Raw genomic sequence first — 15501 nt, 5'->3', positions numbered from 1 at the left:
GTCAGCATCCATTTTGGACATTTTATATAGTGTGAGCTGTAACTTAAGTTTCACTGAGTGTGTCTAAACAATATTTAAGCAGTTTGTATTCAATTCAGTTGCTTGTATTGATTAGTCAAACTTAAAGTATGTTGATCAAATGTTGCCTCAGTTATGATATTTTTCCAAAATGTTATGACAAAATGTTTCCGTGAAAGGTAAAAATTAACATGATTTTCATAACCACATTTGCTAATTGATTTTCTTGCATCTTTAAGATATCTGGAAGTCTGAGTATATTTTAACCTTTTATCATACCTTCAATATGACAATTTAGTATAAGTAATACAATATGAACACCATTCTTGATTGTTTACAATGCTGTAATAAGTTACATAATGAAGAATACATGAATAAAAGAAGAAAGTCTTTCCATTTTACTGAATTTTTATATTGTAAAACAGACAATTTAACCATTATTTACATAGTATTTCTACTATAGAGCAAGTACAGTCGTGTGGTCCACCTCCTGAACTCCTCAATGGGAATGTTAAGGAAAAAACGAAAGAAGAATATAGACACAGTGAAGTGGTGGAATATTATTGCAATCCTAGATTTCTACTGAAGGGACCTAATAAAATTCAATGTGTTGATGGAGCGTGGACAACTTTGCCAGTGTGTATCGGTAATGTATAAAATATTAATATTTAGACTCGTCAAAACTTTTGTATTTTGTATCTAAAACACATAAATCATGTTTTCACAATAAACTTTTTTTGTAAAATTTACATAGAGGAGGAGAGTACCTGTGGAGATATACCTGAACTTGAACACGGCTATTCCGAGCTTTCTTCCCCTCCTTATTACTATGGAGATTCAGTGGAGTTCAATTGCTCAGAATCATTTACAATGATTGGGCACAGATCAATTACGTGTATTCATGGAGTATGGACCCAACTTCCTCAGTGTGTGGGTGAGAATACACCTCTTAAATCAACATTTAATAAAGTTTAATATTTTTATTGTAAAAACAATATTAGCAACTGAATTTTTGAAATTTACAGATATGGCTCAAAATGTCCAGTCTTCAATATAATGAAACCAATCTTTCTCATATTGTTTATAATTCAACGTGTGTCTAGAGAGAAAAAATAAAGTTAGCAATATAATTTTATGACTCTTTCTGCCTCTGATATCAGTATTGTTTATATTTAAAAGCATGAAGCAACATTTTATTTATAAAATTGTCATGTTAGGCCAGGGTGGTTGCTCACGCCTATACTCCCAACACTTTGGGAGGCCAAGGCAAGAAGAATGCTTGAGGCCAAGAGCTAGAGACTGGTGTGGGCAATATAGCAAAAGCCCATCTCTATAAAAAAAATTCGTGTAATTAGTTAGGTATGGTAGTGCATGCCTGTAATCCAGCTACTCAGGAGGCTGAGGAGGGATGATTGCTTAAGGCCAGGAGTTCGAGATGGCTGTGAGCTTTATTGTGCATTCCAGCCTGGGCGACAGAGGAAGACTCTTTCTTTAAAAAATTAAAATATTAAAAATTTGTCATATGATTAAATATGAGTACTATTACTGAGAAATTATAACTGTTTTATATAAAATGAAAATATTATTGTTATTATATGGTACTCCTTTTTGGCACTGCAAAGCAAAGAAACAAAGTTGACAAAATATCTACTTACTACTCTCCCATAGGATTCTTTTCTCTCTTAAAGCTTCCAAAAGCAATAATTTTTCAGTTTGTTCCATATCAACCAAAATAAGTTAATGTGCTGCAGGGTTGGTGGGCCACAGGCCCTCTATGTCAGTGATATAGCTAAGTGACGTGAGGTAGTCAGAGACTGAGTCAGGACGTAAATCTCATTGATGGACTTCACACTGTAAGTCTCATGTCTTGATCAGCAAGAAGGTAAGGTGATTCACTTACAGTGCGACTTGAGATTTACAATCTTTAAAATCATTTTGCCTCCTTGATGACTAACCGGGAGGATCTTGGGGACCCTCATTCACTTTTCTCTAAAACTGAGTTATTTCCTAAATTTTCCTGGGTCCTAATTCTAAGAGTCCTAAATGTCCAGTCGTACTTATTCATCCAATGAAATATCCAATAATATTTTGTATTTCCCAAAGAACAAAATGTCTTATGATAGATATCTCTAACATTTCAGCGACAGAATGCAGGGCTTATATTTTTACATAATAGCATTTTGATGCAATGTAATCAGGAATAACTTGGTGAAATTTATAATGATAACTCATAATTTTATGATGCTAATACTATTTACTTTGTAACTATTTTTATGTGATAGTTGGTTTTATTTTTATAATTTGAATTTTCATAAAAATATATTTATTTTATAGCAACAGATCAACTTAAGAAGTGCAAATCACCAAATTCAATTGTAATTGTGGAAAATTTAACAAGCAAGAAGGAATTCGATCATAATTCTACCATGAGGTACAGATGTAGAGGAAAAGGAGAACGCCTACACGCAGTCTGCATAAATGGAAGGTGGGATCCGGAAGTGACCTGCTCAAGTAAGCTCTTATTTTGTTTTCAGAAAAGTATTCTATTTCTCATTTGGAAAAGTATTATGTATGTGTGTCTTAAAAATTTTAACTATTTATTATTACAAATGCTCCTGAATAAGGCAGGTAATTTAGAAACTAATGAAAACATTGTTCCTAATACTAACTGTGCCATGTGAATTAGTTACCTTTAGTATAAAACACACACACACGCCCACACACAAATCAGGCACTTCATGTCATAATTACTGTTGGAGGACCAGTGCTTCTCATTCCTTTCCTTGTCAACAAATGTTCCTGTGCCTATACCTCTGTTTATGCCAATAACTACTATGTATCTGTTTGTGTATGTGTGTATTTATGTATGTATCTATATTTATTTCCGTTGATTCATTTATTTAATGTATCTCTCTATTCATCTATCTGTTCATCTACCTAATCATCTATTTATCTATTAATTTATTGTTTATCTATATTGAAAAGTTAGTCATATTGACACATACAATTTCACTTGAATAGTGTAGGGTTTATTCCAGTCTTCCCACATTTGATGCATGTATTTTGCTCTCCAATTGTGGTGTTCCTTTCCTCACTAGCTTCAATATTTTTACCAGTATCTGCCAGTCTAGGAAAAACAGAAAGCATTGACAACCAATACAAAAACTAATCTACTATCGACATTTCAATATGTTTAGAGTCCTTAAAGAAGCAAATAATATATACATGCAGTGAAGTGTACATGTTCTACAGATTTTTCTTGAAGTTTTATAGTTTTAGCACTTCTATAGAGCTTTATTAAAATGATCGTATGGTTATTGTCCTTTCTGTTAATGTGATGCATCACCTTTACTGATTTGCCTATGTTAAACCACCTTTACATTCCTTGGATTAAACTCACTTGATCATAGTGAATTATCTTTTTAATGTGCTGTAGGATTTGTTTTCCTAGTATAATGTTGAGGGATTTTGTACCTATGTTCATCAGGGGATTTTGCCTGTAGTTTTCTTTTTGCGTTGTGTCCTTGTCTGGTTTTGGTTTCAGAGTAATATTGGGCCACTACAATGAGTTAGAGAAATGATCTCTTAAAAGTTTTGGAGTCGTTTTAAAAGAGTCGGTATTAGCTCTTTTAAAATGTTGTTACAATTCAGCAATGAAACCATCGGGTCATGGATTTTCTTTGATGGGAAACATTTTATTACTGACTTAATCTCTTTCTTCATGATTACTCTGTTCAGACTTTCCATTTCCTCTGAATTAATCTTAGTAGGCTGTGTGTGTCTAGAAATGTATCCATTTCTTCTAGATGATCCAATTTGTTGGTGTATAATTGCTAATAATTGTCTCTCATTATTCTTTATATTTTTGTGGTATCAGTTGTAATGTCACCTTTTTCATCTCCAATTGTGTGTTTCTTTAAGCCATGTCTCTCTTTTTTAGTTATTCTGGTTAAAGCTTTGTCAATTTTTTATCATCTTAAAAAAACTATTCTTTCATTGATATTTTGTACTGCTTTGGGGGCTCTACTTTACTCTAATCTTTATGATTTCTATCCTTCTACTAATTTTGGAATTGACTAGTTTGTTCATGGTTTTCTGCTTCTTTGAGGTGTACTAGTAAATTGTTTATCTGAGTTCTTTCCATTGTCTTGATGTAGGCAATTATTCCTAAAAACGTCCATCTTATAACTACTTTTGCTGCATCCCATAAGTTTTGCTACGTTTTGTTTCCATTCTCCTTTTCTCAAAATATTTTTAAATTTATTTGAAATGTTTTGACCCTATTATTGTTTCAGAGCATATTGTCTAATTTTCACCTAATTTAAAATTTTCCATAATTCTTCCTATTATTGATTTCTCCTTTCATACCTTTGTTGTCAGAAAAGTGACTTGATATAATTTCTGTCTTCTTGAATTTGATAAGACTTGTTTTGTGGCCTAACATATAATATATTCTGGAGAATATTCTGTGTGCATTTGAGAAGAATATGTGTTTTGTTGTTATGTGGAATGTTCTTTATGTGTCTGTCCAATCTATTTGGTATAAATTATTGTTCAAGTATAATGTTTCCTTATTGATATTCTGTCTGGATGATCTGTCTCAATGTTGAAAGTAAAATATTGATATCCCCTACTATTACTATGTGGCAGTCCACAACTCCATTCAGATTGCTAAATGTTTCCTTTATATATTTAGTTGCTTTGATGTTGAGTGCATATATAGGTTTAAAATAGTTGTATTATCTTGACAAATTTACCACATTATCATTATATAATAACCTTCTTTGTACCCTTATACAATTTTTCCCATAAGTCTATTTTGTCTGAAATGAGTATAACTACCCCGTTCTCTTTTAGTTTTTCTTTTTATAGATTTTTCCATGCCTTCACTGCAATCTATGAATGTACCTTACAGTTAAGTAAGCAGTTTATAATTGCATATTAATTTTTAATTTATTTAGTCATTCTATGCCTTTTGATTATAGAATATATTCCATTCCTATGTAAAGTAATTTTAGGTAGGTAAGGATTTATAGTGGCAATTCGTTAATTGTGTTCTGGTTGTTTTTTAAATTCATTGTTTCTTTCTCTCTTGCTTGCTTTATTCATGGTTTGATGACTTTTGTAGCCATATGCTTAGGATTTTTTCTTTTAATCTTTTGTGTATCTATTAGAGGTTTTGCTTTGTGGCTATCCTTAGGCTTGCATAACATATATTATAAAAGGCTATTTTATGTTGATAGAAACTGAATTTTGATTACATATAAAATCTCTAAATTTTACTCTGCTCCTTCCATGTTTTGTCTTTGATCACATACTTTGCATCTTTCAATCATTGGTATCTCTTAATACAGTTTGTAGCTTCAGTTGTTCTTAGTACCTTTGCCTTTTAACCTTCATGCTAGCTATATTTACCCATCACCATTACAGTATTAGAGTGTTTGAATTTCATGTTGTACTTACTTTTACCAGTAAGTTTTATACTTTAACAACTTCATCTTACTAATTAGCATCCTCTTCTTTCACCTTCAAGAACTCCTTTTAACATTTCTGGTAAGGCAGAAAAGCGTACTTATGCTCTCTCAGTTGTTTTTTTTTTTTTTTTTTTTTTTAATACTTTAAGTTCTAGGGTACATGTGCACAATGTGCAGGTTTGTTACATATGTATACATGTGCCATGTTGGTGTGCTGTACCCATTAACTCATCATTTACATTAGGTATATCTCCTAATGCTATCCCTCCCCCATGCCCCTCCCCTCACAACAGGCCCCGGTGTGTGATGTTCGCCTTCCTGTGTTCAAGTGATTTCATTGTTCAGTTCCCACCTATGAGTGAGAACATGCGGTGTTCGGTTTTCTGTTCTTGCGATAGTTTGCTGAGAATGATGGTTTCCAACTGCATCCATGTCCCTACAAAGGACACAAACTCATCCTTTTTTATGGCTGCATAGTATTCCATGGTGTATATGTACCTCATTACCTTAATCCAGTCTGTCACTGATGAACATTTGGGTTGATTCCAAGTCTTTGCTATTGTGAACAGTGCCGCAATAAGCATACATGTGCATGTGTCTGTATAGCAGCATGATTTATGATACTTTGGGTATATACCCAGCAATGGGATGGCTGGGTCAAATGGTGTTTCTAGTTCTAGATCCTTGAGGAATCGCCACACTGTTTTCCACAATAGTTGAACTAGTTTACAGTCCCACCAACAGTGTAAAAGTATTTCTATTTCTCCACATCCTCTCCAGCACCAGTTGTTTCCTGACGGTTTAAAGATTGCCATTCTAACTGGTGTGAGATGGTATCTCATTGTGGTTTTGATTTGCATGTCTCTGATGGCGAGTGATGATGAGCATTTTTTCATGTGTCTGGTGGCTGTATGAATGTCTTCTTTTGAGAAGGGTCTGTTCATATCCTTTGCTCACTTTTTGATGGGTTTGTTTGTTTTTTTCTTGTAAATTTGATTGAGTTCTTTTAGGTACTGGATATTAGCCTTTTGTCAGATGAGTAGATTGCAAAAATTTTCTCCCATTCTGTAGGTTGCCTGTTCACTCTGATGGTAGTTTATTTTGCTGTGCAGAAGCTCTTTAGTTTAATTAGATCCAATTTGTCAATTTTAGCTTTTGTTGCCATTACTTTTGGTGTTTTAAACATGAAGTCCTTGCCCATGCCTATGTCCTGAATGGTATTACCTGGGTTTTCTTCTAGGTTCTTTTATGGTTTTAGGTCTAATATTTAAGTCTCTTATTGATCTTGAATTAATTTTTGTATAAAGAGTAAGGAAAAGATCCTGTTTCAGCTTTTTACTTATCCAATTTTCCCAGCACCATTTATTAAATAGGGAATCCTTTCCCCATTTCTTGTTTTTGTCAAGTTTGTCAAAGACCAGATGGCTGTAGATGTGTGATATTATTTCTGAGGGCTCTGTTCTGTTCCATTGGTCTATCTCTCTGTTTTGGTACTAGTACCATGATGTTTTGGTTACTGTAGCCTTGTAGTATAGTTTGAAGACAGGTAGCATGATGCCTCCAGCTTTGTTCTTTTGGCTTAAGCTTGTCTTGGCAATGTGGGGTCTTTTTTGGTTCCATATGAACTTTAAAGCAGTTTTTTCCAATTCTGTGAAGAAAGTCATTGGTAGCTTAATGGGGATGGCATTGAATCTATAAATTACTCTGGGCAGTATGGCTATTTTCACGATATTGATTTTTCCTATCCATGAGCATGGTATGTTCTTCCATTTGTTTGTGTCCTCTTTTATTTCACTGAGCAGTGGTTTGTAGTTCTCCTTGAAGAGGTCCTTTACATCCCTTGTAAGTTGGATTCCTAGGTATTTTATTCTCTTTGAAGCAATTGTGAATGGGAGTTCATTCATGATTTGGTTCTCTGTTTGTGTGTTATTGATGTATAAGAAGGCTTGTGATTTTTGCACCTTGATTTTGTATCCTGAGACTTTGCTGAAGTTGCTTATCAGCTTAAGGAGATTTTGGGCTGAGACGATGGAGTTTTCTAGATATACAATCATGTCATCTGCAAACAGGGACAATTTGACTTCATCTTTTCCTAACTGAATACCCGTTATTTCATTCTCTTGCCTAATTGCCCTAACCAGAACTTCCAACACTATGTTGAATAGGAGTGGTGAGAGAGGGCATTCCTGCCTTGTGCCAGTTTTCAAAGGGAATTTTTCCAGTTTTTGATCATTCAGTACGATATTGGCTGTGAGTATGCCATAAATGGCTCTTATTATTTTGAGATACGTTTCATCAATACTGAATTTATTGAGAGTTTTTAGCATGAAAGGCTGTTGAATTTTGTCAAATGCCTTTTCTGCATCTATTGAGATAATCATGTGATTTTTGTCTTTGGTTCAGTTTATAAGCTGGATTACTTTTATTGATTTGTGTATGTTGAACCAGCTTTGCATCCCGGGGATGAAGCCCACTCGATCATGGTGGATAAGCTTTTTGATGTGCTACTGGATTCAGTTTGCCAGTATTTTATTGAGGATTTTTGCATCAATATTCATCAAGGATATTGATCTAAAATTCTATTTTTTTGTTGTGTCTCTGCCAGGCTTTGGTATCAGGATAATGTTGGCCTCATAAAATGAGTTAGGGAGGATTCCCTGTTTTTCTATTGATTGGAAGAGTTTCAGAAGGAATGGTAGCTGTCCTCCTTGTACCTCTGGTAGAATTCGACTGTGAATCCCTCTAGTCCTGGACTTTTTTTGGTTGCTAGGCTATTAATTATTGCCTCAATTTCAGACCCTGCTATTGATCTATTCAGGGATTCAACTTTTTCCTGGTTTAATCTTGGGAGAGTGTATGTGTCCTGTAATTTATCCATTTCTTCTAGGTTTTCTAGTTTATTAGCGTAAAAGTGTTTATAATATTCTCTGATGGTAGTTTGTATTGCTGTGGGGTTGGTGGTGATATTCCCTTTATCATTTTTTATTGTGTCTAATTGATTCTTCTCTCTTTTTTTCTTTATTAGTATTGATAGCCGTCTTTCAATTTTGTTGATCTTTTCAAAAAACCAGCTCCTGGACTCATGGATTTTTTGAAGGGTTTTTTGTGTCTCTATCTCCTTCAGTTCTGCTCTGATCTTAGTTATTTCTTGCCTTCTGCTAGCTTTTGAATGTGTTTACTCTTGCTTCTCTAGGTCTTTTAATTGTGATGTTAGGGTGTCAATTTTAGATCTTTCCTGTGTTCTCTTGTTGGCATTTAGTGCTATAAATTTCTCTCTACACACTGCTTTGAATGTGTCCCAGAGATTCTGGTATGTTGTATCTTTGTTCTCATTGGTTTTAAAGAACATCTTTATTGCTACCTTCATTTCATTATGTACGCTGTAGTCATTCAGCAGCAGGTTGTTCAGTTTCCGCGTATTTGAGCAGTTTTGATTGTGTTTCTTAATTCTGAGTTCTAGTTTGATTGCACTGTGGTCAGAGAGACAGTTTGTTATAATTTCTGTTCATTTACATTTACTGAGGAGTGCTTTACTTCTAATTATGTGGTCAATTTTGGAATAAGTGCGATGTGGTGCTGAGAAGAATATATATTGTGTTGCTTTGGAGTGGAGAGTTCTGTAGATGTCTATTAGGTCTGCTTGGTGCAGAGTTGAGTTCAATTCCTGGATATCCTTGTTAACTTTCTGTCTCATTGATCTGTCTAATGTTGACAGTAGGGTGTTAAAGTTTCCCATTATTATTGTGTGGGAGTTTAAGTCTCTTTGTAAGTCTCTAAGGACTTGCTTTATGAATCTGGATGCTCCTGTATTGGGTGCACATATATTTAGGATAGTTAGCTCTTCCTGATGAATTGATCCCTTTGCCATTATGTAATGGCCTTCTTCTTTGTCTCTTTTGATCTTTGTTGGTTCAAAGCCTGCTTTATCAGAGACTAGGATTGCAACCCTGTCTTTTTTTTTGTTTTCCTTTACTTGGTAGATCTTCCTCCATCCCTTTATTTTGAGCCTATGTGTGTCTCTGCATGTGAGATGGGTCTCCTGAATACAGCAAACTGATGGGTCTTGACTCTGTATCCGATTTGGCAGTCTGTGTCTTTTAATCGGACCATTTACTCCATTTACATTTAAGGTTAATATTGTTATGTGTGAACTTGATACTGTCATTCTGATATTAGCTGGTTATTTTGCTCGTTAGTTGATGTAGTTTCTTCCTAGCATCGATGGACTTTACATTTTGGCATGTTTTTGTAATGACTGGTACCTGTTGTTCCTTTCCATGTTTAGTGCTTCCTTCAGGAACTCCTGTAGGACAGGCCTGGTGGTGGCAAAATCTCTAAGCATTTGCTTCTCTGTAAGGGATTTTATTTCTCCTTCACTTATGAAACTTAGTTTGGCTGGATATGAAATTCTGGGTTGAAAATTCTTTTCTTTAAGAATGTTGAATATTGGCCCCCACTCTCTTCTGGCTTGCAGAATTTCTGCCGAGAGATCTGCTGTTAGTCTGATGGGCTTCCCTTTGTGTGTAACCCAACCTTTCTCTCTGTCTGCCCTTAACATTTTTTCCTTCATTTCAACTTTGGTGAATCTGACAATTATGTGTCTTGGAGTTGCTCTTCTTGAGGAGTATCTTGTGGCATTCTCTGTATTTCCCGAATTTGAATGTTATCCTGCCTTGCTAGGTTGGGAAATTTCTCCTGGATAATATCCTGCAGAATGTTTTCCAACTTGGTTCCATTCTCCCTGTCACTTTCAGGTGCACCAATCAGACATAGATTTGGTCTTTTCACATAATCCCATGTTTTTTGGAGGTTTTGTTCATTTCTTTTTACTCTTTTTTCTCTAAACTTCTCTTCTCGCTTCATTTCATTCCTTTCTTCTTCAATCTCTGATACTCTTTCTTCCAGTTGATCGAGTCAGTTACTGAAGCTTGTGCATTTGTCACCAAGTTCTCATGTCATGGTTTTCATCTCTATCACTTCGTTTATGGACTTCTCTGCATTGGTTATTCTAGTTATCCATTCTTTCATTCTTTTTTTAAGGTTTTTAATTTCTTTGTGCTGGGTACATAATTCCTCCTTTAGCTCTGAGAAGTTTGATTGACTGAAACCTTCTTCTCTCAACTCGTCGAAGTCATTCTCCATCCAGCATTGTTCCATTGCTGGCGATGAGCTGCATTCCTTTGGAGGGGGTGATGCACTCTGATTTTTTGAATTTCCAGCTTTTCTGCACTGCTTTTTCCCCATCTTTGTGGTTTTATCTGCCGTTGGTCTTTGATGATGGTGACATACTGATGGGGTTTGGTGTGGGTGTCCTTTCTGTTTGTTAGCTTTCTTTTTAACAGTCAGGACCCTCAGCTGCAGGTCTGTTGGAGTTTGCTTGAGGTCCACTCCAGACCCTGTTTGCCCGGGTATCAGCAGCGGAGGCTGCAGAAGATAGAATATTGCTGAACAGAAAGTGTTGCTGTCTGATTCTTGCTCTGAAGCTTCATCTCAGAGGTTTACCCAGCTGTGTGAGGTGTGAGGTGTTGGTCTGCACCTAGTGGAGGATGTCTCCTAGTTAGGCTACTCAGGGGTCAGGGACCCACTTGAGCAGGCAGTCTGTCCATTCTCAGATCTCAACCTCTGTGCTGGGAGAACCACTGCTCTCTTCAAAGCTGGCAGACAGGGATATTAACATCTACAGAGGTTTCTGCTGCTTTTTGTTTAGCTATGCCCTGTCCCCAGAGGTGGAGTCTACAGAGGCAGGCTGGCCTCCATGAGCTGCGGTGGGCTCCACCCAGTTTGAGCTTCCTGGCAACTTTGTTTACCTACTTAAGCCTCAGCAATGTCAGGCACCCCTCTCCCAGCCTATCTGCTGCCTTGCAGTTAGATCTCAGACTGCTGTGCTAGCAATGAGGGAGGCTCTGTGGGCGTGGAACCCTCCAGCCAGGCATGAGGTATAATCTCCTGGTGTGCCATTTGCTAAGACCCTTGGTAAAGCACAGTATTAGGGTGGTAGTTACCCGATTTTCCAGGTGTTGTGTGTCTCAGCTTCCCTTGGCTAGGAAAAGGAATTCCCTTCCCCCTTGGGCTTCCCAGGTGAGGCAATGCCTCACCCTGTGTCAGCTCTCACTGGTTCGACTGCACCCACTGACCTGCACCAACTGTCTGACACACCCCAGTGAGATGAACCCAGTACCTCAGTTGAAAATGCAAAAATCACCTATCTTCTGTGTTGCTCATGCTGGGAACTGGAGGCTGGAGCTGTTCCTATTCGGCCATCTTGGGTGCTCCCAGCTTTTTTCAATCTCAGAAAGCCTTTATCACTCCTTTGTTTTTAAGACAGAATAGTGGAATCTAGAATTATTGGTTGGCAGTTATTTTCTTTCAGAATTTTGAGTATATCATTCCACATCCTTATGACCTGCAAGGTTTCTGTTGAGTAATCCACTAATAGTCTTGTGGAAATTCCATTTTATGTAACCATTCACTTTTCATTGGCTTTTTTCAGCACTTCATCTATATATTTTGATAATTTTATTGTGTTATGTCTTTAAATGACTATCTTTTATTAAACTTACTTGATATCCTTTGAGATTTCTGGATGTCAGTTTCTATTTCTTTCCCAGTTGTTGAAAGTTTTCTATCATTGTTTTTTTGAATATATTTTCTATATTTTTGTGTCTCTTTCTATTTTTAACATGCTGATAATGCATATATTATTCCACATGGTGATATTTCATCTGGATCTTAAGCTGTCTTCACTTTATTTATTTATTTATTTATTTATTTATTTATTTATTTTGGTTCTCAGATTCGGTGATTCTCAGTAATTTGCCTTCAAGTCCACTAATTCCTTCTTCTACTTCGTCTGATCGGCTGATGAATACCTCCTTAAAACTTTTCCATTCAGTTATAGTATTCTCAAATTTGTGATTTTTGTTTGGTACTTTAAAAAATACTTTCTACCTCTTTGTTGAAGTAGTTAATTTGTTTTTGCATTGCTCTCTTGGTCTCAGTGAATATCTTTATGACCATTATTTTGAATTCCTTCTTGAGTAAAACACCTATATCCACTTTCCTCAGGTTAATTTCTGGAGACTCATCTTGTTCTTTTGTTTGGAGTATATTCTCTTATTTCTTTATTTCCTTTAACTCACAGTGTTTCTACGCAATAGATGAGACAATGGCCTTTCTCAGTCTCATCAGACTGGCTTCATATAGGAGAAAGATCTCACTAATTTTTCCAGCCAGAGATTTTCATGTGCCTCTCAAGTCTTTGTTCAGACTGCTGTCTCTTAGTTTTGGTGCCACCCTGGAGGTTAGAATGCACCACATCTTTTCAGGACTTGGTACCAATAACTTAGGAGCCAGGCTGTCTAGATGTAGCTGAAAATACTGAGGACTTGGCTGTATATTTACTTCTTTCTACTTTCATAGTGAAAGTGAATGTGCATGTTAATCTCCCACTCTCTCTGTATTGCACCAAGTAAAGAATCTGTGGCAAATGCCTGTACTAATATTCAGGCTGCATACTCTGATCCTGAAGAGGTAGCTGCTTGAAATGAGTCCATTGTATTATCAGCTTTTTGTATTCTGAGATGTAGGGCCTTTCAGGAATGCAAATATCTATCATCTCCCTGTGTGAGTTTGTTAAGGAGACAATCTCTTGAGTCAGAGCTATAGAAGTAATGACATTTGACTGCATGGCTAAACTTGGTCTGGGAAGAATGGATAAATCTGATTTTATCACTGGGGTGAGACTCATGAAGTGCCAAACTTTGGATTTGGCTGCAGGAAGATTGTTGTTTGTTTGCATCGTTAGATGCCCTGTGCAAGCTCGCTAGAAGCCAGTTCCTTAAGTAGCCAGTGGAAGTATGTGCCCTAAGTTGTTTCTACAGAGAAGTGGAAATTGAACTTTCTCTTCCCTTTTCTGCTCTGCTCCAATTTGGCATGGTGCCTGGAGTTTTTACATAGCATTTTAAGACTACCTATTTGCTTTATGATCTATGGAGACTGGTATTTTTCTAATATCATCTGCTGTGAGAATTAAGAGTTTTAAGAGGAGTGCTTTTAGAGGTAACTGTAAAGGTTGCAGCACTTGATGGATGACATAAACCTTTTTGAGGATAAACAGGGAGCTGCATTTTAAAAACTTTTTCTCTGCACTGCTCTTGGGCAATGAAGCTCCTGGAAGTGCTGACAAACCCATAAAAAACTGCCATTTCTTTTTTCTGTGTTCTAGATAGACTCTGAATATATTTTGTGTCTTCTACTCCCAGAACTAAGAGCTTTAGAATACAGTCCCTGAATGAAAGTTGTAAAAGTTAGAGCACTCAAGTTTTGTGTGGACAAACTTGTTCTAAGAGTGATTAATGTACCTGGATTTGTCACTGGGGGTGAGCCATGGGAACTAGCTAAAGAAGTGCCTGATGCAAGTTCGTTATAATCCAGACTGCAACTTTTTTAGAATTCAGACTTCAGCCCCTTCTCTGAACTGCTATTAAGGAATGAAATTCCTGGAAGTTCTTCAGCACTTGTATCATACCACTGTTTTTCCTGTGATCTAGAGGGATTCTCATGTGTCTAATCTCCTCTGCTTCCAAAATTAGTGAATTAAAGGCCAAAGAAAAGGAAAGTTAAACTTTGGATGCTTTATGTGAGATCCAAAAACTCCTCTCCACAAGGAGAAATTGGGTTTTTTGAGATTCCTTTTCTAATTGTGTGGTGCAATGAACAAGGCTGGGGTCCATGCTCCATTGTGTTGTAACTTTTCTTACTTGTTCGATGTGAATGTTTTCTTCCTTGCCTGGTAAGTAGGAGTCCCTTTATTGGTCTTTGATTTTCTTTCAGAAGGAGTTCATTCATGAATAGATATCTGTTTAGGACATTCTTGGATGGAAGAAGAGTCAGGAGCTTCCACTTCTGCCATGTTGCTGACATCACTCCATGCCTAGCTCTTTATTTTACTCCCAGGAAACTAGAGTGTTGCAGGTATCATTAAGTGCTCCTACCGAAGCGAGAGAGAAACCAGTACTTTAGAATGCTCCCCAAAAAGCTAGGATGATAAATACTTAGTTAACTCTTATCTTTCCTCTCTGAGGGAGAAGCAGCCAAAATATATTGGTCTCTGTTTACTTTAGGGGTTTACAGAGGCTCTGACCTGGTTTCTTGACTTCTCATAAAGGGAATTGGTTCCAGTGTCGTCATTGAATCAGTGTGCCTGTGCGGGGGAGAGTGGTGACTCCTATGTTGCCATCTTGCTGATGTCACTGCCCTCTTTCATACTCAATATTGATCATTTAAAAAATCTTGGTCATTGTTTTTACTTTGTCCTCAATTTTATTAATATTTTCAAAAACCAGTTTTAATACCTTTAAATTTTCTCCATTGCTCTCTATTTTTTAGCTTTCTTATATTTTACTGATTTTAGCTTTGTTAATTTTCTCCCTTTTCTGTGTTTCTTTGTCCGTTTTCTCTTCTTCACTGATTTTATTGTTTTCTTCCTTCTAATGATTTCAATTTTAATTTCACTTCTCTCTATCTTAGGGTGAAAAAATGAAAACATGGTCATAAAATATCATACTTTGAAAATATAAAACTTTAAAGCTCCAACCTTTTAAGCACTGCTTTAGCTGTGTTCCAAAATGTTACACGTCTCTGTGTGTGTGTGTGTGTGTGTGTGTGTGTGTGTGCGCGTGTGTGTATGTTCTGTGTGTTGGGAGACAGAGAGAGAGAGTTCATTTTTATTTGATTTGAAATATTTTCTCATTTGTCTTGTGGTTTGTCTGTTGATGATCAATTATATAGAAGTTTATTGTTTAATTTCAAAATATTTGTTGTATCTAGATAAGTGATTATTTTCTGGTTTCTAGTTTAATGCTGTGTGAAAGAATACTGGGAAATTTTCAATATTTTGAAACACTCAGTTTTTTCATTGCACAGCACATGGTCTACCTTGCTGATGATTCTATTTACAAATAAAAATATGCATATACACTAAATGTAGAATTAGGTTATACTGGGTCAC

At 36.2% G+C, this 15501-nt stretch overlaps 1 protein-coding gene across 2 annotated transcripts in view; it reads left to right on the top strand.

Annotated features, from left to right (window-relative positions):
* Nucleotides 1-15501, top strand: part of CFH (complement factor H) — a 113716-nt gene that overhangs the window by 81121 nt on the left and 17094 nt on the right. For both annotated transcript variants that reach the window (XM_050782512.1, XM_050782513.1), the window contains exons 13-15: nucleotides 482-664; nucleotides 773-952; nucleotides 2353-2529. In XM_050782512.1, coding sequence (XP_050638469.1) covers nucleotides 482-664; nucleotides 773-952; nucleotides 2353-2529 — 540 coding nt within the window. The remainder of the gene's footprint in view (nucleotides 1-481; nucleotides 665-772; nucleotides 953-2352; nucleotides 2530-15501) is intronic.

Source organism: Macaca thibetana, chromosome 1, assembly GCF_024542745.1.
Source record: "Macaca thibetana thibetana isolate TM-01 chromosome 1, ASM2454274v1, whole genome shotgun sequence".
In the NCBI taxonomy this organism is placed as follows: domain Eukaryota; kingdom Metazoa; phylum Chordata; class Mammalia; order Primates; family Cercopithecidae; genus Macaca; species Macaca thibetana.
The sequence above is the reverse complement of the archived record's forward strand: the minus strand, read 5'-3'. Positions and strand labels throughout refer to the sequence as shown.